This window comes from Arabidopsis thaliana, chromosome 5, assembly GCF_000001735.4.
Source record: "Arabidopsis thaliana chromosome 5, partial sequence".
In the NCBI taxonomy this organism is placed as follows: Eukaryota; Viridiplantae; Streptophyta; class Magnoliopsida; order Brassicales; family Brassicaceae; genus Arabidopsis; species Arabidopsis thaliana.
Genome location: NC_003076.8, coordinates 18,877,060 through 18,901,001, shown reverse-complemented (window position 1 = coordinate 18,901,001; position 23,942 = coordinate 18,877,060). Strand labels below are relative to the sequence as shown.

The 23,942-nt window shown below is 34.9% G+C and overlaps 5 protein-coding genes and 2 long non-coding RNA genes across 7 annotated transcripts; 3 read left to right on the top strand and 4 right to left on the bottom strand.

Moving 5' to 3' along the window:
- The first annotated feature begins 1,355 nt into the window (after positions 1–1,355).
- AT5G46580 (pentatricopeptide (PPR) repeat-containing protein) lies at positions 1,356–3,557 on the top strand. The gene has a single exon (NM_124028.3). It carries the CDS (start codon positions 1,357–1,359, stop codon positions 3,490–3,492), a length of 2,136 nt encoding a protein of 711 aa, NP_199470.1. The 5' UTR covers position 1,356; the 3' UTR covers positions 3,493–3,557.
- A 38-nt stretch (positions 3,558–3,595) lies between these two features.
- On the bottom strand, positions 3,596–6,624 carry BSK2 (BR-signaling kinase 2). Its single transcript, NM_124027.3, has 8 exons — positions 6,240–6,624; positions 5,793–6,010; positions 5,299–5,434; positions 4,963–5,202; positions 4,792–4,877; positions 4,491–4,679; positions 4,133–4,405; positions 3,596–4,055 (listed from the first exon to the last, which is right to left on the bottom strand). Exons 1-8 carry the CDS (start codon positions 6,313–6,315, stop codon positions 3,804–3,806), a joined length of 1,470 nt encoding a protein of 489 aa, NP_199469.1. The 5' UTR covers positions 6,316–6,624; the 3' UTR covers positions 3,596–3,803.
- Positions 6,625–8,707: 2,083 nt separating this feature from the next.
- Positions 8,708–9,014, bottom strand: AT5G06855. Its single transcript, NR_142953.1, has one exon. It is a non-coding gene; the product is annotated as an other RNA (long non-coding RNA).
- A 550-nt stretch (positions 9,015–9,564) lies between these two features.
- On the bottom strand, positions 9,565–9,999 carry AT5G06845. The gene has a single exon (NR_142952.1). It is a non-coding gene; the product is annotated as an other RNA (long non-coding RNA).
- A 485-nt stretch (positions 10,000–10,484) lies between these two features.
- On the bottom strand, positions 10,485–13,015 carry AT5G46560 (Man1-Src1p-carboxy-terminal domain protein). The gene is made up of 10 exons (NM_124026.6): positions 12,674–13,015; positions 12,463–12,590; positions 12,302–12,373; positions 12,060–12,199; positions 11,859–11,973; positions 11,686–11,766; positions 11,449–11,589; positions 11,218–11,305; positions 11,018–11,134; positions 10,485–10,925 (listed from the first exon to the last, which is right to left on the bottom strand). Exons 1-10 carry the CDS (start codon positions 12,939–12,941, stop codon positions 10,912–10,914), a joined length of 1,164 nt encoding a protein of 387 aa, NP_199468.5. The 5' UTR covers positions 12,942–13,015; the 3' UTR covers positions 10,485–10,911.
- Positions 13,016–14,041: 1,026 nt separating this feature from the next.
- AT5G46550 (DNA-binding bromodomain-containing protein) lies at positions 14,042–16,784 on the top strand. The gene is made up of 8 exons (NM_124025.4): positions 14,042–14,168; positions 14,477–15,317; positions 15,416–15,476; positions 15,576–15,659; positions 15,761–15,885; positions 15,980–16,046; positions 16,135–16,244; positions 16,345–16,784. The coding sequence occupies exons 2-8, from the start codon at positions 14,499–14,501 to the stop codon at positions 16,561–16,563; spliced, it is 1,485 nt and encodes a 494-aa protein (NP_199467.2). The 5' UTR covers positions 14,042–14,168; positions 14,477–14,498; the 3' UTR covers positions 16,564–16,784.
- Positions 16,785–18,539: 1,755 nt separating this feature from the next.
- ABCB7 (P-glycoprotein 7) lies at positions 18,540–23,912 on the top strand. The gene is made up of 12 exons (NM_124024.2): positions 18,540–18,885; positions 19,475–19,529; positions 19,614–19,789; positions 19,880–20,101; positions 20,178–20,416; positions 20,500–21,025; positions 21,105–21,378; positions 21,458–22,076; positions 22,156–22,384; positions 22,462–22,728; positions 22,812–23,075; positions 23,166–23,912. The coding sequence occupies exons 1-12, from the start codon at positions 18,655–18,657 to the stop codon at positions 23,808–23,810; spliced, it is 3,747 nt and encodes a 1,248-aa protein (NP_199466.1). The 5' UTR covers positions 18,540–18,654; the 3' UTR covers positions 23,811–23,912.
- The last annotated feature ends 30 nt before the right edge of the window (positions 23,913–23,942 follow it).

Genomic DNA, 23,942 nt, shown 5'->3' with positions numbered 1-23,942 from the left:
CACATATCCAACAAGTAGTCCTAGACTTCTAGTCATAGTTCTAGTTTATGAAATATAATAATTTTGAACGTTAAACTTGTGGAGAATTTGAAATTAACTAAATTCAGAAATTGGAAGCTTGACAAAGGAAGATGGTGAAATTGGTGTCAAAGAGAAGCCATGAACGTTGGAAAAGGAGAGGACTCATCTTATCACTTAATCACACTTTGTCTCCTCACCTTTTTCTTCCTTTTGCTTTCGGCTCCCTTCTTTTCTTTCTTTACTTTATTTGCTTCTTTATTTTTTTGTTTCATCTTTTTATTTTTTTTGGTCTCTTCAAGTTTTATAACCAACTATCAACGTTTTGAGAAACGGAAGATTATTTTGATGTATCATACAAGGATGCCAAAACTATAAAAAAAAAAATAGTGTAGTTTTGTTATAAATCAGGCTTATATCCATATTTATTTTATGTAGACTTGAACGTTCCTATATGAGTGGATGTACACTTTTTAATGTGAATTTAGAGGATTTGTTTGATAGTGTCTATCTTATATGAAACTGTAATGACAAAAACAAAACATATCATTTGAAAAATCTATTAGTGATTTGACCAAACATTAGTTACGATTTTCTTTATTTGACTAGTACGTTGGCAGGATTTGTTTTGTAGTTGTTCACAATGTCAATTATGTGTATATAATTGGGTGTCATTATCATAAAGTGTGAACATCTCAAAGAAGACAATACACGAAAAGTAAAAAATAGAACAATATTTGTATGAATTTTTTTGAGTCAAACAGAATTTAACAGAAATCTGAATTATGTTTGGAATAACTTTTATATTATCATTTGAGAAACAAATACTTATATATATATATGCATCCTATATACACATGTCTATTAATTTAGCAGAGCTAACTGGAATCATAAAAAGTTTACAAAAAATGCTACTAATAATTGTTCATTTGATATATATTCTACGTTACTATATATTATAACAGTTTACGACTCGATCGAGTCATTTGTGTCTCTTTCAAAACTACAAGAGTACAAGTCGGAAACACATGCGGAAAATGTATTGATTTTGTATATATAGATGCGGAGATGATTTGATTTTGTAATCAAACAAAGTTTAACTAAAGTTGAGGAAAACTAAAATAGATTGAATTAATTTCATCGTGACCAAAGAACTACACGTCTACACTACACAAACTTTATGATGTGCCATCCGCAGGTATATATGGGCCAATCTTTATAGGCCCCATGAAGCCCATAACCTAATATTACTTTTTAGTTTTGAGCGTCATTTCAAAATCAAGATAAGATGTTCTGATAAACCATCTTCACGCTAAAACCTCTCACTCTGCGTTTCTAATGGCGACTGTTCTTACCACAGCCATTGATGTCTGCTTCAATCCCCAAAATTCAGACACAAAGAAACACAGTCTATTCTTAAAGCCTTCTCTTTTCAGACAATCTCGTTCCAGAAAGCTTAACATTTCTTGCAGTTCCTTGAAACAACCTAAAACCCTAGAAGAAGAACCAATCACCACAAAAACCCCATCTCTCTCTGAGCAACTCAAGCCTCTCTCTGCAACAACACTCAGACAAGAGCAAACTCAAATCTTGTCTAAACCGAAATCTGTCTGGGTCAATCCAACAAGACCCAAAAGGTCAGTTCTTTCACTTCAGAGACAAAAGCGTTCTGCTTACTCTTACAATCCTCAAATCAAGGATCTTAGGGCTTTTGCTCTGAAGCTCAATAGTTCTATTTTCACTGAAAAGTCTGAGTTTTTATCTCTTCTCGATGAGATTCCTCATCCACCCAATAGAGATAACGCATTGCTTGTGCTAAACAGCTTAAGAGAATGGCAAAAGACTCATACTTTCTTTAATTGGGTTAAATCCAAGAGTCTGTTTCCTATGGAAACTATATTTTACAATGTTACAATGAAGTCTCTGAGATTTGGGAGGCAATTTCAGCTTATTGAGGAGATGGCACTTGAAATGGTGAAGGATGGTGTTGAGCTTGATAACATTACTTATTCGACAATCATCACTTGTGCTAAAAGGTGCAATCTTTACAACAAAGCTATTGAGTGGTTTGAGAGAATGTATAAAACAGGTCTGATGCCTGATGAGGTCACTTACTCAGCAATTCTTGATGTTTATTCCAAGTCAGGAAAAGTTGAGGAGGTTCTTAGTTTGTACGAAAGAGCGGTGGCTACGGGTTGGAAACCTGATGCTATAGCGTTCTCTGTGTTGGGGAAAATGTTTGGTGAAGCTGGAGATTATGATGGGATTAGGTATGTTTTGCAAGAGATGAAATCTATGGATGTGAAGCCTAATGTTGTTGTGTATAATACTTTGTTGGAAGCTATGGGGAGAGCAGGGAAACCGGGTTTGGCGAGGAGTTTGTTTAATGAGATGCTTGAGGCAGGTTTAACTCCAAATGAGAAAACTTTGACAGCTCTTGTAAAGATTTATGGAAAAGCGAGGTGGGCGAGAGATGCTCTTCAGTTGTGGGAGGAAATGAAGGCAAAGAAGTGGCCGATGGATTTCATTTTGTACAATACGTTGTTGAATATGTGTGCTGATATTGGATTGGAGGAAGAAGCAGAGAGGCTGTTTAATGATATGAAGGAGTCTGTGCAATGTAGACCTGATAATTTTAGTTACACAGCAATGCTGAATATATATGGGAGTGGTGGAAAAGCCGAAAAGGCGATGGAGTTGTTTGAAGAGATGTTGAAAGCTGGGGTTCAGGTTAATGTAATGGGATGCACTTGTTTAGTACAATGCTTAGGGAAAGCTAAAAGGATTGATGATGTGGTTTATGTGTTTGATCTCTCGATTAAAAGGGGAGTTAAGCCTGACGATAGGCTCTGTGGGTGTCTGCTTTCAGTTATGGCCTTGTGTGAGAGTAGTGAAGATGCTGAAAAGGTTATGGCTTGTTTGGAGCGAGCTAATAAGAAGTTGGTGACATTTGTGAATCTGATTGTAGATGAGAAAACCGAATATGAGACTGTAAAAGAAGAGTTCAAGTTAGTGATCAATGCAACCCAAGTAGAGGCAAGAAGGCCCTTCTGCAACTGTTTGATAGATATATGCAGAGGCAACAACCGGCATGAGAGAGCTCATGAGCTTCTCTACTTAGGAACACTTTTTGGTCTATACCCGGGACTACACAACAAGACCATAAAAGAATGGAGCCTAGATGTGAGGTCATTATCAGTTGGTGCAGCTGAGACCGCTCTCGAAGAGTGGATGAGAACACTTGCCAACATCATTAAACGCCAAGAGGAACTTCCTGAGCTGTTTTTGGCGCAAACTGGGACAGGAACTCACAGATTCTCACAGGGATTAGCAAACTCTTTCGCCTTGCATTTGCAACAACTCTCTGCACCATTTAGACAGAGCGATAGGCCAGGTATCTTTGTGGCTACAAAGGAGGATTTGGTGTCATGGTTGGAATCAAAGTTTCCACCTTTAGTTACTTCTCAAGCATGAAGTATCATCATCTGTTATCCTAAACTAAAAAGCAACATTATTTTTCCCAGTAAAGTTGTTTATAATTGTAATAGCATATTGAATTTTCCATCTTTTTGTATTACCATAAGGAAGAAGGAATCAAATTAGTTATTTGCAGTCTTATTCTCTCTTTCCCCAAAAGATTTGACTTTTCATAAAGATTCATGCAAAAAAAGAAGCTCTCATTTCACAAAAGTAAACAACACATTCCATCTCTCTCTTACATGCATACACACCTTTCAGTTACAGTCTGAAAAGACCCATAAATATTTGGGACTTCCTCTAATAGCTTAGCAGCGCCAGCTATTCTGTCGCTTAGCATCATATGCAGCGCCATCGTTGAGCATATCTTGAGCATCAGTCTCCATTCCGAGCTTTGAGAGCGCTAAAGCCTGCAAGTAAAAAGCTGTTGGCCATTCTGGTATGCACACCTGTGCCTGCATTGCATCTCTCAGTGCAAGCTCCTGTTGGTCTGTCATTAAGTAGGAGAAAGCCCGTCTAGCGAAAACTGTTGCAGAAGGAACCGGCATCATCCCCACCAACTGGAAACCATAGATACAGAGGTTAGAAATTCTTTTCGAACACCGAGAATTATGGATTTGTTGCTATTTCCTCTCACCTTGGAGTAGTATTCAATTGAGTTCTTGAAATCCTTGTCTCTGAAAGCAATGTCCCCGAACTTTTTTGTGTTAAGCATCTCCTGCACTTGTTGTGTCCATTCTTGAAATGAAAGCTCATTTTCTGCACCTTCTTCATCTCTGTAACCGGTTTTAAGCAAAATGTCGTGAAATGTCGCAAGGTCCATCTTTGCACAGGCCTTTCCAAGAGGAGAAAGCATAGTTGGTAATATTACTGTGTTCTTTGGTAAGCCCATTAAGACATGAGAAGCAACCTAAGCAACAAAATCAAATCCAGGATAAACAAATTTGGATATGAAATTCATGATATGGTCGGTTTCAGGAGGGATTCTTTTAAACCTCTTCTTGCTTTTGTAGTGGTGCTACTGCAGAGAGAAGAAATTTGGTATCTGGTCGATCCTTTGCCTCTGATTGAAGGCATTTTGAAGCAAGATCAACTAATTTAGTCGCATCATCATTCGCATATTGCCCTTCAAGAGATGAATCCATAAGAAGCAAAGCATTTTTCCCTCTTATGATATCAAGGGCCTGATATGAAACATCACCACCAATTCAGATAAGAAGACCACAAATAAAATCCTCGGCAATTGACAAAAAAGTAAGATAAAATGAAGGAAATTAGAACATTGGAAGCACATACATGGCTAGGTGGAATGTGTTTGCCGCTTAAAAGATCTAAAAGAATAGTTCCATAACTGAATATCACACTTTCAGGAATGACTCTACCTGCAAAAGAAAAACCAGAGAACTTTAATCTTCAATAATGAATTGGTTTGTCTTCGACTACGATTCACAAGATCAAGAATTTTACCTGTCCGTAAAAACTCAGGTGGAGTATAAGCTAAGTTTGTGCTATAGCTTTTGCCATCTCTACTGTTCTTCATAAGACCAAAAGTAGATAGACGAGGATCACCTTCCTCGTCGAAGAGGATTCTGTATGCATTGAGGTCATGATAGATTTTTCGGTTCTCAATATTGCAGTAATCAAGTGCTTCTGCAATATAGTCTGCGATTCGAACACGCATATCCCATGGAAGTGGCTGCTTTTCCCCTGCAAACAATGCAAACAAACACAGAAAGAAGAGAGTAAATCATCTAAAGAAGACTTTAAACCAAGCTTATAACGAGAGAAAGATAAGACTATTACAGTGGAAGAGATGCTTTGAGAGAGTATCATTGGGCATATACTCTGCCACCAACAACCTCTCATCTCCTTCAGCACAGCAACCGATCAAACTAACTATTCTCTTGTTTCTAAGCTTCCCAACACCAGTCGCTTCCACCTGATTTCACAAGTCAAACAAGGTCAACACCAGGACAAAGCTCCTATTTAAAAGCAGTCAAGATATACAGTCAAGACATTAGTCGTATCCTAAGATTTAAAAGCAGCTTTAAACCCGAAGTTATCGACTTTTCTACAATTCAGTGGTAACCAAACTCAGGGACGCTTATTCTTTTATCGAAAAATGATGCCTTGTTCTTCTTCTGTAACTAAAAACTACACCTAAATCACCATTCCTTGGACTAGTCATTGATGCGGTTTGCCTAAGAGATAGTCCAACAGAATCACCCAGGGTCTAAAATCAGACAATGAATCAATGAACAACAAATCATGCATTGACCTTTTCTCAGATATCTTACCACAAACTGTTGAGCATCAGGCCAAGATTGCCTAGAGAATCGCTTGATAGCTACAAGATGATTCCCTTCAAGCTTCCCTCTGTAAACGACATTAGGAGCTTTCTCTCCACCTTCAGAGACAATGCAGCTAGGACTAAACCCATTGGTAGCTTTCCTCAACTCATTTAGTTCAAATTCTTTGAAATTTTGGATTTCCTGATCCACTTGGTCCCCATTTACTGTAACCACATAACAAAACATACCCCGAAAAGGCAAATCAATCTAAACAAGAGTTTAATTCCAAAAAGGAAGAGACTTTATAACTTTTTCTCTGCTTTAAGCCTTTCACAAACCCTAACCCCACAAATTAAAGCAAACCCATAACAAGAACAGACGAAAAACTGCAGATTTACTAAGTGAGCAAACAAAATGTGAGTTTTTTAGAATCTAAGAGATTAGTATTATTACCTGATTCTGGTTTGTTTGGAGCTGATGGATCATCAGAAGAAGGAAGATTAGCAGTTTTGGAATGTAAACAACCCATTTGTCTCACATCCAATCAAAATATTGTTCTCCACAAAGATCAGAAATTTGGATAAGAAACAGAGATTTTTGTTGTGTCTAGTGTTCTTGGATTGAGGTAATAAAACAATGGTGGGATTTGATTTGGGGCTTGGATTTGTGCTTTGTGAGAGAAGCTGAGGAGGCAGTAGAATATAAAAATTTAATAAAATTTGAAAACTTAAAGACAAAAAGAAGTAGCTAGAGAGAGAGTGAAAGATCTGAAAAATATAGCTTCAAAAAGCTGCAGACTTGAAAAAATAGAGGTAAGAAAAAAACAATAGAGTCATGTGAAGCAAAAGATCTTTAAATTTTTCTGCTCTAGATTTTGCTTGCAAATACTTTTTTTCCTCGGTACTATACACGAAATTTTAAATTTGGGTTTCAGTTTTTAGCTGTGAAATGTAGAAGTTTTTACTACATTAGAAGAGAGACTTTCATATGAATTATCCAAAAGTATAAGTTTTGTATCCAGGTAAAGATAGATATTTTTTCTTTAATTTTGCAACTTTCTCTTAATGTTTATATCTTAGATTAACTTAAATAAAAAGATGATAATTTTTTTTTTGGCCTTAAGAAATTATTTAGGTATATCTTAGATTCTAAAGTCAATAATAATAGTGTTAAGATTTGGTAATAATTTACAAGATGACAGTTTATTTTGCAAAGTTAATAAGAAGGAGTGTTAATACAATAAAATATCAATTAAGAAAAAAAATAGTTAAAAAATATATTAAAACAGATATAATTATTTACAGTTCAATAAACATGTTAAATAGCTTACATCAATTTTGTGTTTACTATTGTCTAATCTTATCTCAAACACTCGTTGGTGACATAATTGAAGGTACAAATTTGTACCCTGCTATTAAAAACTAAAAATCAAAGTCAACAACACAATAACAATAATAGTGAAAATAATTGCTACATGATCTGCTCTCTTATTCGCCTTTTACTATGTAAAAAAAGTATTTACACTCGATTGAGCATTATTGATATATGAGATAAAATGTCAAGACGATTAGGTTTGTGTCATTCATTCTTGTTAAATTTTTTATTTTTGAAATATTGCGTTTTTTGCTTATTAACTTTTGACGACTTCTAGCCTATGACAATTTGTTTTAAAAAATTGTTGGACAAAGAAAATAGGTCACATCACATGACAAGTCTATCATGGGGCACGTGCCTCGACCTTCTTGGGTCCTGAATTTTACCGAAGATAGAAAGTAACTATTCCTCTTTCCATCAATTTTATTAAAAATTAAGGGTCTTTTTAAAAAGCTAATTAAAATTTAGAAGTCTACCACCAACATAATCGGTATTTATTTTAGTATAAGTACAAAATGAATAAGTACCGTTATTACATGATTCTTTTCACACAAAAAGTCTTCGGTTTATTATATATCAACCCCTTCACCGACAAAGTTAATAACGAATAGAGATTTCGAGATTTTAATACTACACAGATCCTTAAATGATAGTACTTGGACCGAATCATCCACTAATCATATGAGAATTTCTACAAAAGAAAGGGGGATAAAGCAAACAATTTTCGATATTATTATTCTGGATTTTCTATTCCAAATATCACAGCTACACAAAAATCCTTTTTTTAATATAACTATTTTAGTTGATGCAATGCAAATACATGAACTAATTTTTTGCTAAAAGAAAAAACTAATTTATTTTCATACAAAAGGAAAATAGTTGTACAATTTCTTTTTTGTATATTCTATATATTTCAACTTGGCCCCTTATTTTCATTGAAATTAAAATTTTAATTCCTTCACACTTTTTTAATTCTTTTATCTTAATTATAATCCTGTTTCTCAAAAAGTTCATAGTAGCGTTGTGGTTCAATATGTATTTTCTGAAAAAAGAAAAACAAAGGTCACTACTAACGTACGTTTTATCTAAACCACGAAAACAAAACAATTAAGAAGAGATGCAATTCAACACTCTCACTAATGTAGGCCTTGTTGGTGCTGCCAAGATCTAAAATGTAAGGTCTCACCTGCTTCCCCAATAGAAGAGACAAGTATATACACAATGATATTAGTATTAACCTAAACTCCTTATTCTCATTAGATGCATGGTCAAGAAAATTACTATTCTCTAGAGAACTACACAACAGAATTTACCGGTACTGAATAAGATCTGCAAGAAGCGTGTTCAGTAGAAATGTCGGCGATCTTTTATTTCTCACGTCCAAAGAAATATCAGCTTTGGTAATGAAGACATTGTGGGATTATCTTTGAACATCAATACATCATAATAGAAAAAGTATCAGATCAATGAACATAAGAGAGTTATACTCATTAGGAATGGAAAACTAAGACTCACCATTGTGTGAAAACATAAATTTGGCTCATTGAAGAGGCGTGGGATACCTGAAAAAGGTTTACCAAATCAGCCTCTGTTTCACACATCCATGAAGATCATTGTAGCAAAAGTTTACATGACAAAGCGTTGCTAACAACAAAAATGCCCATACTAAAACATTACTTCTGTCTCTGTTGTGTTTGGATTGTCGAAAAAATTAAGGTCTCAGATTTTTTTTAAAAGAATTTTTATGGTAAATTATGAATTTTTTTGGTTTCATGCAATATTTGTCCCAACATATTTACTCCACCGTGTTAATTTACAGCTATTTTTGGGATAGGGGCTTTGAGGAAATGGTAATGCAGTTATATGGTCTCCTGGTGAAGTTGCTCACTGACATAATTTTGCCAAACCACATTACTCCAGCTAGTGAGCGACCTTTGTGCGTGAAACCACGTATAGAAAATGTTGTTCGATGCGGAATGTATCTTGTAAAAGATCTTTTTTTATGATCTCTTGAAAGAGAGATTACTACCAAAATCATATTAACTTACTAGAGATTATATCTCTTTGGTTTAGTGTTTACAAGATATTTTTTTATGATCTCTTGAAAGAGAGATTACTACCAAAATCATATAATCTTACGAGAGATTATATCTCTTTGGTTTAGTGTTTTAATATATAGATGATTTCTATTAAACAAAATATTATTTTGGAGAACAAAAAATACATGATGCCCTATCTTACGCTCCACAAGAGTCCAATGTTCGTTCAATTCAAAGACCCAAAAATCCTTCATCTTGTTCAAAAGAAATTACCGATCTAAATCGTATTCACTAATAAAAGTTTTCAGATATGCAAGAGTGTCACATGATGAAAGACCTAATGAACAGAGTTGGACATGTTCGTGTGACTGACGTGCAGGTGTCACTTAATGCGTGAGGATTCATATAAATTGACGTTGTTTAAAATGATCTCTCTATGTAACTTGTGGTTGAAGATTCTTTTTTAGATGATCTCTTGAAATAGACTACTACCAAAATCATGTAAAAACTGTTTCCCGTATAGATGTGTTCAAGTTTATATCAATTGTATGCTAAGCCCCGATCCAATTGTTAACATAGATCTCATGAGATTAGGATTTTTAAATGAATTAAAAGCAAAAAAATAAGGTAATTTAGATTACCTCAAGCTAGATGGTAGAACGCTAAACAACGACCCTACCATTATAGCTTTTTATATAAGCAACGTCCCAGTATCACTGCTGACGAAGGTACACCCATTCGAACCAAGGTGGCATGTTAAACTAGTTAGATGACACAACCACTTGGGAGCTTATCGAATTGGTGACATAACCTATAAGTCAATTATATTTAAACACTAAAAATAAATCGAACGGGTTCCGGTTTAAACTGGTTCGCTAAATAAACCAACAACTCAGAAACGATTCAAGGGTAAATTGCATCAATTCAAGAATGTTGGTTTTTCGTTTATTCCTGAAATTTGAATCTCCATCTTTGTTTATTTGGTTCCACGAGAGTCCAAATGTTCGTTCTTGTTGGTTTTGTGACAGTCTATATTGAATCTATTCGTCTTCGGCTTCCAAATCTCTGTTTCGTGGAGAATAGATTCAATCCCCATAAGATCGTGTTTAGGGTTTCTCTAAAGATTCAAGATTTTGGAGTTGTGGGAATTACATGAAACTATTCGACGAAAGTCCTGAAACAGACAGTGTGCGACCAATTTCGAAGCATGTTATTGCTTCTCCATGAAGGCAATACATTTGGAGATCGTCTAGAATCCACAACTCAATTCTTTGACTTATTAGTTATTTCATCAATGTAGCGTCATCATAATGAACTAAACCTAATTTACATTGTCTTTTATCACTCCAAACAAAGTTTATATGACTTTAACGTCAAAGCAAACTATTATTTAAGTCTCTATACAACTATTGATAGCTAGTACAAAATTCCATTGATGCATACCCCTACATCTTCATGATGTGGTATGCAACATTCAATCATTCTCCATGAAAGGATTCAATTCCTAATGTCAGAACTTGATCTCCTCAAACACCCTTTTTCCTCCATAACTTGGTCAGGACATGGACAAAATCTTCATATATTACAAATTCAAGCATCATCATCAACATAAAAAAAAAACATGGAAAAATCGACAATGCTTCATTCCTTGGATCTTCTGACATTACGTGAAGAATCATAGCAAGCTTCTATAATGTTCTTCTGTACATGTACTAAGAACTTGTCTCTGCAACAAAACCAGATAAAGATCAATCTTAAAAGAATGTCTATTTGACTCAATAGAAATACTCAATTAACAAAAGGTTTTCAGCTTCTAACCGGCAATTCGTCTGTTGTAATACTCTTGCAAGCTTGTGCTTGAGTCGATACTTTTTCTGACTTTCTTCTGCGTCTCTCTCTGTTTCTTCAACTTGGATAAACTAAGTGAACCTTCCACTGAATGAGGAAATAACATTCAATGGATGTAAATATAGAAATCGAAGAGTGAAAGAGGATAAAGAACTATTCCAGGTTCATACCTTGCCATTCCCATACAACTTTTTTTTCACCTTTGAGGAGTTTTTCATATCGGTCTATACGTGAATCCTCTTTTATTAACTCCTCAACCTGTAAATTAACCAAGAATATAAAGAACCATGAACCATGTCAGGCAACAAAATTGAGAATTGGTTATAAAAACATGACACCTGTAACAAATTGTTAGAGAAAGCCAGATTAAGCATCAGAGACAGAGACCAAAAACAGCATACCTTAGTCCATAACAGAGGGTCTCTTCTTTCCCTAGGCAAGAGTAGATAATCACGTAACCAAGATGCAATAACCCAAGGCTCGCAGTTACTAGTTTCTGCAGAATTTGATGCCACTGCATTCTCTTCCAGGAAGTCACAGACCTTATGAATCAATTCAAAATAAAACCCCGTTATATATTTTTACAAAAATGACAAGGATAGTTGACTAATCGAGATGCTGTGCGGATAAAGAGGTACCTGGTCGTATAACTCTTCCACTCTTCTTGAAAAACATTGCTTACGTTGAATTCTCCTACGCAACATTGCGCTGCCCACTAGCTGTACATCTCAACACTGTAAACAAGCTTGAAGATGTTGATCAAGTAAACTAAGCCACTCAAAAGACTGGCTTTTTTCTAAGATTACAATACCATTGCACAGGACGACGAGATGATTAAGATATGCCGCAAGATCCATTGATGCAAGCGACAGGTCAAAGGTTTGTAACTTTTGGCTACGGATTCAGGGCACTTCAACTCGTCAATCCTTCAAATAAATAAAAAATAACGTACGAATCTTTAATCAATAGTTAGTAACCAATAGACTAATTAACCAGTGATGAAAATACTAACCCATTAGAATTAGTCCTTTTCTCTAGTAGCTCGGTGACACCTTCAACAGCCTTTCCTTTCAAAAAATTGTAAGCAGACTCGTCTAAGTTACTCAAGAAACTGTTACTACGTAGTTCTGTCCAAACATCATTTTCTGGAACCTAAAACATCGATGAAAATAGCTCAGCACAATGCTCACTATTACCACAGTATGAACACACAAGTAAACCAAAACACAATAGTTAAAGATATCAGAAACATACCCAAATGGTTCCCGTACCATAACATTCATTATGAGCATATGATTCACAAACTTTTCTCTCAAAATACCCAACCTGAATCAACAACAGTGGCCAAAATTTAAACCAAATTATCAACAAGACAAAAAAATCTAAAAGTTCCGATTTTTCGCATAATTCAATACCAATTTCTTAGTTGATTCATTGATTTCTCCATCTTCTACACATAAATTCCTTTGATTTTTGTATCCAAGATTACATTGCAACTTCCCTTGGTAACATTCTCCATTAATTGGACAAGGTTCACAAATATCTGAAACAATGAAATTGATTAATCCAAGGAATTACATAATTCAACTATGATATAAAGGAATTGAGTATGAGTTTCGAGCTTACCCAAGTCTGAATCGATGGGATTAAAGTTACTATCGCAGAAAGATTTAGAAGGGTTTGAGCTCAGAGACTTAGAGAGGAAATTGCAGGTAAAAGCTACAGCACAAGCGACAAGCAAAACCTTCAATAGTGTGAAGAACTCTCCCTTGGAAGGAAATAAGCTTTGTGGTGGCTCGAGCATTGATCTGATCGGAGAAGAAGAAGAAGAAGATTTAGGGGTTCTGCCCGTTCTGGTTTCCGATTTGGGTCGCTTCCGTGGTATCGAATCCATGATCGGAAATTTCGCAATAATATAAATGTTTATATATTTTGAGGTGCCAAAAATGGAATAAAATTAGATGTTTTGAGCTTCTTTGATGGGTTTACGATTGATCCATTATGGGCCCAAATATAAAATTCAAAGTCCATGAGTGATTTACCGAGTGTGTTAACACTTAACACCCTTCCCAAGTTACAAGGGATAGAATTAGAATCCAGTTAATTTCATAATTTCACACTTATTCTATTGTTAACAAAATTATCAAAACATTTATGCAATATTAATCTTTTGATTGATAATACCATATCGATAGATATCGTTGGATTTTGGCTTGAGATAAGTTTTTAAAGAAAATATTAAGTTGTTAGAATTTTCCTGTTTCTATTTGCAAAAAGAATTTGATGGTAGACCTAATCTAATATAAAGAGTAGGTCTTATTTTGGCAACCTAAAAATATGATATTTCGAAATTATCCAAATATCTTATGTAATTATCTTTTAATTAAATAATCTATATTATTAAAAAAATTTAGGGTTTCGAGATGTTATTATAAATAGTATTCTTAGGCTTATCCTATCATTGAGTTGTTGTTTGCTGATATTTTATAAAAGAGTTGTTTTTTTGACCACCATTCATTCTCAATCCGCATTTTTGGTAAATTAAAAGAGATCTTAACGATCTAAAAAAAAATTGGTTGAAGGTAAAATTGTCGATGTTTAGAAACCATCAATGGTTTATGGTACGTAAAAAACAGGTTTATAAGAAAAAGAGAAGAAAAAGAAATTCAAGTATGAGGTTCGCAAAGTTTTAAGATTTAGTGAGTATAAAAAATATGATACGAGAAAAAATTAACGGTAAAAAAGTAGTACGAGAAATACCGCTACTTGTAAAGAAAAAAAGAGAAAAAAATCCGTGTATATATTATTAAAAAAAAATAGGAAATAATTTATTAAAGAAAGCTTTTTTTTATTAAATCACTTTTTATTCAACAGATTTTGTTGTCATATTTTAATTTTGACATCGTTTGAGATAATTTTAAGTAGTATTTTCAAAATAGTGAAATATATAAGTGTTTTTAACCACAAAATACGCGTTTTATCTCAAGTATTTTTAACACACAAACCCTCAATAAGAAAAAAGAAACTTCTATCGCCGCTTTGGCTTCCTCCTCCTCCTCACTCTGACTCTCACACTCGATACTCCAAAATCTCTCATACTGTTCCATTGATTCTTCCTCTGGTAAGCTTTTATCTCTGTAAAATAATACTCTTTTCGCTATATATTTCATTGAATTCGTTTCTCAAAGTACCTTTTTCAAGTTTTTTTGTTAATCGATCGCGAAATTGATAAACCCTAATTCACTCCTTCTTCATCTTCTTCCATCGTTAGAAATTTGTAACGAAATTAGTCGGTATTTAGTCGGAATTTTGTTGGGTATCTGATTGTTTTGTCGATTTGTTCGTTTTGACGTATAAACCCTAATTTCGAGTCTTGTGATGTCGCGTAGATAAACCCTAATTTCAGTCGCTTTTTATGTTTGCTTACAGGTTTTTATTTGTTCTTGTAAGAATGGTTGCGATACCCAATATTAAGATAAAGTTTGGTCCTCAAGGTTCTGTCAGAACATTCCAAACGTTGTCTGATAGTTCGAAGAAAATTGAGCATGTAGTGACTGAAGATTTATCTCAATCCTCGGAGAAATCAAAGAAGCGTGGTGGGCCTAAAGAGCTAGATGAAGTTCAACCTAAGAAGAAGCAGAGGCTGGATTGTGATTGGTCTAGTCAATGTTTGGCATTGTTACGTTTTTTGATGGAGCACCGTGGTGGATGGCTCTTTAAGGAGCCTGTTGATCCTGTTAAAATGGAGATTCCTGATTACTTCAATGTCATACAAAAGCCAATGGATTTAGGCACTGTCAAATCGAAACTTTTGAAGAATGTCTACAGTAATGCTGATGAGTTTGCAGCGGATGTTCGGTTAACTTTTGCCAATGCGATGCATTATAATCCTCTGTGGAATGAGGTTCACACGATTGCAAAGGAGATTAATGAGATTTTTGAGGTTAGATGGGAATCACTCATGAAGAAAAAGGTTTTGAGGTTATCCTGGAATGAAGTTAGAGAAGGTTATAAGAGACAGCCAGTTGAACGTGATTGTTCTAGACGGAGCAGCACTGGAACATCAGCTTCCTCTGGGGTGGGATTGACGAAACCAGCTAAAGAGAACTCCGAAAAGGGTTCTCTTTCGTCCAAGCCAGTGAAAGTGCAGAGCAAAAAGAATACTCCTGCTGTGACGCCTAAAGCATTAGCAACCTGTAAATGTGGTAGGATAATTTGCATATGCCTCAAGTCCTGTAGCTCATTTGGAAGTGACGTTTGTTCGTTAACGGTATATACAGATTCTTTCTTGATCTCTGTCAAATTTAATTTCCTTTTAGTCTTGTCACTAACAATAGGGATTTATGTTTCAATGCTCTTGTCAAACAGGATTGTCAATTAAAGAACATTTCAGGTGCACAAGCGAGCGAGTTAGATCCTCAATCTAATGGTAAGAAATCTAAAGCTATCTTTCATAGTTTCATTCGCACTTGTTATTCTATTATCACTTCTTTCTAACAGTTTACTTTTAAATTCTATATCAATGAAGGGTCTGACACTTCAAAGAAGGAGAGAAATGGTAGTCTCAAGTCTCAGCTTGATAAACCTTCAAACAGTGATCTGTTGGGTAATGGTAAGTTGTTATTATTCCTCTCTTATGAGTTTAATCGAATCTGTAGAATTCCTCTTTTTTGTATAGTTTGGTTTCTTAATACCATTTTATAATTGCTACAGAGTTGAAAACGGCTTTTCCTGCTCTGCCGCCGGTACCTCCTGAGAAAGCTCTTCGTGCTGCAATACTCAAAGCTCAATATGCAGGAACCATCATAAAAGCTAAACACAGAATAGTCCTTGGCCAGGTTTCATTACTTTCTTAATCCCAATTACCTAAACAGAGACTTTCGACAGCTTATGATGTTTTACTGAAATTGATGTCTTTTTTTTTATTGACAGAATAACAAAGCTGATCTGATTAGAATACAGATAGAAAAGGAACAGATGGAAAGAGCACAACGTGAAGGTACACTACTACGTGTTCTTATGAAAGTAAAATAAAGTCTCAAACTTTTCGATGTTTGCCTCTTACGTTTCTTTCACAAAATATGCAGAGAAAGCTAGAATTGAAGCCGAGATGAGAGCTGCTAAGGTTGCTGAACGAATGAGGGCACAAGACGAGTTGAAACAGAAACGTGAGAGTCAACGGCTTGAAATAGCAAAGGTATTTTGCGGAATTTTATAAACCGGTTTTGCAGTTTTTTAAAACCCTGATTTAACATATTGAAGAACGATGATTCTAATATCTGTAAACATGTCTACAGATGAAAAAAGGCTTCGATTTTGAACGGAACAACCACTCGAAATTGAAGAAAAAATTCGTTAAAGTCTGTGGCTGCTTTAGTCTGACAAAAGCTCGGTTGTTACTTGAAGAGTTGGGTCTGGTTTTGAAAAATGATTATTGTCCGGAACTGGAAGTGATCGGGTCAGAAAAATTTGATGCAATGAGAATGGACGATCTTGAGGAAGGAGAGATCCTTTAGAGTTTTCTCTATAAGAAAACCTCTTGGATGTAATTTTTGACCATAAGGAATGCTTTGTAACCTTAACTTTGGTTTTTTTTTTTTTTTGTGAACAACAACCTTAACTTTGTTAATATATGAAAATGCTATTAAATTTAAAACTGACATTTTCACTTGGATAATATCACTATTAAGAATCAAAAATTAAGAATATACTAATGTTTTCTACATAATTAGTTTTCTCTCTATAATTTATGTAAGTTAGACAAAAATGCCCTTATTACATATATCAAATTAGTTAGCAATGTAATAAAATAGTTATCGATATTTTTATCATCAATTTCTTCAAAAATATTATATTATGAATTAGATGATTATCTATTAGATTAACGTGATAATAATATATATATGCATGTAAGTAAAAAAAAATTATGTTAAAACATATGATATCGCGATAAGAAGAATGTTAAGAAGGTATACAATTAGTAATGTGTTAAATTTATTTTTAACATACTAAATTATACAATATATTATATAAACTTGTCAATATATTTTACTCTTTCATTCATTATGACATAAAAGTACGGTAAAAATAATTGTAACGTACTAATGTTTCATTTAGCAAAGTATCTAACGTAATAATATAGCAAAAAAAGTCTAATCCCCTTTTATTGTGTTGAATATACATAAATAAAAATATAGATTTATTATTTTAAATCGATAAATATTTTTTAACAAAGAATTTGTAAACTTATCGCGATATCATAGTTTTTAGCACGTTAAACAAATAGTTATATACTTATCATCAATATATTACAATTATTTTTATTCAATGGCATTTTTGTAATTAATTTAAAAGAAAAGGATATTTTTGGTTTAATATTATTTCTCCTTCATACTTACCTAAATAACTAATAGTTATGCATAAATTCTTAATTTCTTCATCTTCTATGCATAGATATTAATATACCCCTTTTCACTTCACCATGTTTATATTTATATGTCACATATTCATTTGTAATATGATAGCTGTCACAACTTGGTAATGAAAGCAACTAATTTATAAGTTTTTAACTCTTTCATGGTTATAAACATTCATATATTGTTTGATTTCAATTAAATGACATCACAATTATCAAAAGAATTTGGTAGAAATGCCTAAGACTATTTATGTTTTCAGTTGTAAGAAACATGCATGAAGTAATAATACACTGATTGTAGCAAAAAAAAAACATGAAGTAATACTATTTTCGGTGTAAATACATAACTTGATACGTACTATATCAGAATCAAATTTAGTTACAAAATTTAAATACGATAACCTATTTCATTTTTGCTATAGTATATATCTGATTTGTGGAATTAAAAATATTTTTTCATGTAGTTTAATCATAGAAGCGAGATGAAATTTTTTAGAAAAAATATATGTGATTCGTATTATATATATGGTTTTAGTTTGAATAATAAACTATTTTCTTAAAAGTTTTAGTTATAAAAGTTTTATAACACGGTAACTTTAGTTTCTATTTGTTTGTATCAATATTTTAAGATAAATATTAATTAATTATATGATATAGTACACATAATATAATCCTAAATCATAATTTATTCTTATGATAACTCTTTATGAATTATTAATATGCCATATGTCATTTCGTTATAAAGAGTTTCAGGATTAAGTAAAAATAATTAATTAATGAAATTAGATATACATTTGGTTGCATATTTTATAACATATTATCAATAGATATAGTGACATAGTATCTAGTACTACCATTTTCTACCAAACATAATTTGATTTATATGCAGAGGAAAAAGTTGTTGTATTCATGAAAAATCCATCAAAATGTGGAAATAATAATCACAGCTGTTGGTGATAAGATTCTTGAAATCTACCATACACAATTATAGAAAATAATATAAATTTTAAATGGAAATGTAAAATCTCTGTAGTAAAACTTATGAAACTGAGTTTATAAAGTCCAAAGGGTGAATCTGAAAAATCTCACTCTCCCTCTATAACCAAAATTTTTCGATTTACAGATTAAAAAAAAAAACTCAAATTATCTGTTTAACCAATAAATAGGTTAACCAAAGAGGCAAGAGAAACAAATGGCGGAGAAAGCGAAGAAGAAGAAAAATGGAGGAGGAGGAAATCAGAGAATAGCGTTTTACAAGCTTTTCACGTTTGCAGATCGGTACGACATCGTTTTAATGGTCATCGGGACCCTCTCCGCCATGGCCAACGGCTTAACTCAGCCGTTTATGTCAATACTCATGGGGCAGCTCATTAACGTTTTTGGTTTCTCTGATCATGATCACGTGTTTAAAGAAGTCTCCAAGGTTAGGACTTCAAATTAGTTTTTACTGTTGGTAAAATGTTACGATTCTTGTTAGTTGTTAATCACTGATATCATTTTAACTGAAATTAGAGGCTTAAAGCAGCTCCATCGTTAAAAACGATGAGAATTTTTCCAAAAAAACAAAAATATTATAATTTCTTCTTAATTGTATTTTAATAGTTTAATCAATGGTTACATGACATGTGTCATTCAATGGTTAATTTAAGAAAGGGTCTCTTTCTCTTCAATTATTACTTTTTATTAATAGAATTTGGTGAGATACATTCCTCCATCCCACCAATGGAGGTGTCCTACACCTAATTACTGTTGGTTTGTGTAGTATATGCGAAATCACTAATATATTTATATGTTTTAGTTTAAATGTAAATCATCAGGTTCACCAAAATTTGTCTTCTATATTATTGTTCTTTTAAATTTGTAAAACGTAATAGTAAAATTTTCTTTTTGTTAATTCATCTTTAAATTGTTTTCCATTTGTTTGATTTATATATTTACTTATACTCATTAGTCAGTGCATGCATGAAACAAATGTTACGGTTTATATCGATTTAATTCTTAATTAATTTCAGGTTGCTGTGAAGTTTCTTTATCTTGCAGCCTACGCCGGTGTTGTGTCCTTCCTGCGTAAGCCACAAACTATGTTTTTCTTCTCTTTTCATCCTTAGCCTAGCTAACTTGTTTACAAAGAACTTATTCGTTTCTCCGCAGAGGTCTCATGCTGGATGGTAACTGGGGAGCGTCAATCCACTAGAATCCGCCGTCTATACCTAAAAACAATTTTAAGACAAGACATTGGATTTTTCGATACTGAGACAAATACCGGTGAAGTCATCGGAAGAATGTCAGGAGACACCATTCTTATTCAAGATTCCATGGGAGAAAAGGTTTTAATGAATTCTACACTATCGGATCTTTCTTGCAGCGCAAGTTGCTTAAACTTTTCTTATTTTAATTAACGGCTTTGATTTCCTTAGGTTGGGAAATTCACACAGCTCGTTTCGTCATTCGTTGGTGGATTCACGGTTGCTTTTATAGTTGGAATGAAACTCACATTGGCTCTTCTTCCGTGCGTTCCTCTGATCGTGGGCACAGGTGGAGCAATGACCTATATCATGTCAAAAAAGGCTCAACGTGTTCAACTGGCTTACACAGAAGCTGGAAACGTAGTACAACAAGCCGTTGGGTCAATTAGAACAGTTAGTTCCGCGGTCTTTTAGAACTACATAGATTCATGTTACATTTCAATATTTTGATGTTCTTTTTCTTATTTAGGTTGTGGCTTTCACTGGGGAGAAACAATCAATGGGAAAATATGAGAAGAAGCTTGAGATAGCCTACAAATCTATGGTTAAACAAGGGCTATACTCCGGTCTAGGCATTGGGATAATGATGGTTGTGGTATATTGTACTTATGGTTTTGCGATTTGGTACGGTGCTAGGCAGATAATAGAGAAAGGATATACTGGAGGTCAAGTCATGAACGTGATTACGTCAATCTTGACTGGAGGAATGTGAGTAAAACGATTACTTGTCCTTGAAGAAATCTTGTGATACTGATAGCCCTAATTTTTTACACATGCAATTCACTTCGTAGGGCGTTGGGGCAGACATTGCCTTCTCTTAACTCTTTTGCGGCCGGAACAGCTGCAGCTTACAAAATGTTTGAGACTATCAAAAGAAAACCAAAGATCGATGCTTATGACATGAGTGGTGAGGTTTTAGAAGAAATTAAAGGTGACATTGAGCTAAGAGACGTGTACTTTCGATATCCGGCTAGACCTGACGTGCAGATATTTGTTGGATTTTCGTTGACTGTACCGAATGGCATGACCGTGGCTTTGGTGGGACAGAGCGGTAGCGGAAAATCAACTGTGATCAGTTTAATTGAGAGGTTCTACGATCCGGAATCAGGAGAAGTTTTAATAGATGGAATTGACTTAAAGAAATTTCAAGTGAAATGGATCAGAAGTAAGATTGGTCTCGTAAGCCAAGAACCTATACTATTTGCTACCACAATTAGGGAGAACATTGTTTACGGCAAAAAAGATGCGTCCGACCAAGAAATTAGAACCGCACTTAAGCTCGCCAACGCTAGTAACTTCATCGACAAACTTCCGCAGGTAGTCAAACTTTAGTTATAACCAAGTTGGTCGGTAAAACAAGCTTAGTATTCTTAATTCTTGTTCTTTTTTTGTCCAGGGTTTGGAAACGATGGTAGGAGAGCATGGGACGCAATTATCCGGTGGGCAAAAGCAGAGGATTGCGATTGCGAGGGCGATTTTGAAAAACCCAAAAATATTGCTTCTTGATGAAGCTACAAGCGCTTTGGACGCAGAATCTGAACGCATTGTTCAAGATGCTCTTGTAAAGCTAATGTTGAGCAGGACCACTGTAGTGGTGGCTCACCGACTTACCACCATTAGAACCGCTGATATGATCGCTGTTGTGCAGCAGGGAAAAGTCATTGAGAAAGGTTAGGGCTTTGAGTAATACCTTAACCACAAGTAATCAATGTTTTTTCCTGTATATATGAACAAAAGTTTTTTTATCAGGAACTCATGATGAGATGATTAAAGATCCCGAAGGAACATATTCACAGCTAGTTCGTCTACAAGAAGGATCTAAGAAAGAAGAAGCAATAGACAAGGAACCAGAAAAGTGTGAAATGAGTTTGGAAATCGAAAGTTCGGATAGCCAAAATGGAATCCATTCCGGCACTCTCACATCACCATCTGGTTTACCGGGAGTGATTAGCTTGGACCAGACGGAAGAGTTCCACGAGAATATATCTTCCACCAAAACTCAAACGGTTAAGAAAGGCAAGGAAGTATCATTAAGAAGGCTTGCTCACCTTAACAAACCGGAGATTTCGGTTTTGTTGCTCGGTTCATTGGCTGCAGTGATTCACGGTATTGTGTTCCCTGTTCAAGGTTTGCTTTTGTCTCGCACAATCAGGATATTCTTTGAGCCTTCAAATAAACTAAAGAATGATTCTCTTTTCTGGGCTCTCATTTTTGTCGCCCTTGGCTTAACCGACCTGATTGTGATTCCGTTACAAAACTACTTATTCGCTATCGCTGGAGCAAAACTAATCAAACGTATCAGATCGTTGTCGTTTGATAGAGTCTTGCACCAAGATATAAGTTGGTTCGACGATACTAAAAATTCTAGGTAATGTAATCAACCTTTTTCTTTTAGGGTAACAAGAAGTTATGGGCTTCATAATATTGTGTTTTTTTTTGTTGTCTAGCGGTGTGATTGGAGCGAGGTTGTCCACGGATGCTTCTACAGTGAAGAGTATAGTAGGAGATGTGTTAGGGTTGATCATGCAAAATATGGCGACTATAATTGGAGCATTTATTATAGCGTTTACGGCTAATTGGTTATTAGCTTTAATGGCCCTTTTGGTGGCACCAGTAATGTTTTTTCAAGGATACTACCAGATCAAGTTTATAACGGGTTTTGGAGCAAAAGCAAGAGTTAGTAGTTAGTATTCAACAACCTTGGTTAAACTCTGGTTCTATATAGTCTAACATGATTTCTTACTTCGATTTAGGGAAAATATGAAGAGGCTAGCCAGGTTGCGAGTGACGCGGTGAGCAGCATAAGAACAGTTGCATCGTTCTGCGCAGAGGATAAAGTGATGGATTTATACCAAGAGAAATGTGACGAACCAAAGCAACAAGGCTTCAAATTAGGACTGGTGAGTGGTTTGTGCTATGGTGGCTCATACTTGGCTCTCTATGTCATCGAGTCCGTATGCTTTCTCGGCGGTTCCTGGTTGATTCAGAACAGGAGGGCAACGTTCGGAGAATTCTTTCAGGTATAAAAGAGTAGAATCAGGTTCGATTATGATCCGGTTTGGTTCGGGTTTGTGATGTTTGAGTGTTTTTTTTAACATTTCAGGTTTTCTTCGCGTTAACTTTGACAGCCGTAGGAGTGACTCAAACTAGTACTATGGCACCTGACATAAACAAAGCAAAAGACTCTGCTGCTTCGATATTCGATATCCTCGATAGTAAACCGAAAATCGATTCGAGTTCCGAGAAAGGGACAATATTACCAATCGTCCACGGCGATATCGAGTTGCAACATGTTAGTTTCCGGTATCCTATGCGACCGGATATACAGATTTTTAGTGACTTGTGCTTAACTATCTCATCTGGACAGGTAACAAACATGTAAATAAAAGAAAGAATACAAAGCCGAGGTTTTCCGGTTTAATGTAATTAAATGGTTAACGATTTTGGTTTTTTTCAGACCGTTGCATTGGTTGGAGAAAGCGGGAGCGGTAAATCGACGGTGATAAGCTTACTAGAGAGATTCTACGATCCGGATTCAGGCAAGATTCTTTTAGATCAAGTTGAAATTCAATCGTTAAAATTGAGTTGGTTAAGGGAACAAATGGGTTTGGTTAGTCAAGAACCGGTTCTGTTCAATGAGACAATAGGATCAAACATAGCATATGGTAAAATCGGAGGAGCCACAGAGGAAGAGATTATAACCGCGGCAAAAGCGGCTAATGTGCATAACTTCATCAGCTCATTGCCTCAAGGCTACGAAACGTCCGTTGGTGAACGTGGAGTACAATTATCCGGTGGTCAAAAACAGAGGATCGCGATCGCTCGGGCTATTCTCAAGGATCCTAAAATTTTGTTGCTTGATGAAGCGACAAGCGCGTTGGATGCAGAGTCTGAGCGGGTGGTGCAAGATGCGCTTGATCAGGTGATGGTGAACAGGACCACGGTTGTGGTGGCTCACCTGCTCACTACCATTAAGGACGCTGATATGATCGCGGTTGTGAAGAACGGTGTGATCGCGGAGAGTGGGAGACATGAAACGTTAATGGAGATTTCAGGTGGTGCTTATGCATCGCTTGTAGCTTTTAATATGAGTGCAAACTGAGTTAAACTGTTTTTGTTGTCAATGATTTACAATATGCTATTACTTAACTTTGTAATCATAGAGACTAAAATTCTAGTGCTATAAAAAAAAGTTCAAAACGTTCCAAATGTTTTGGGTCGCTGTAGTCTTTAT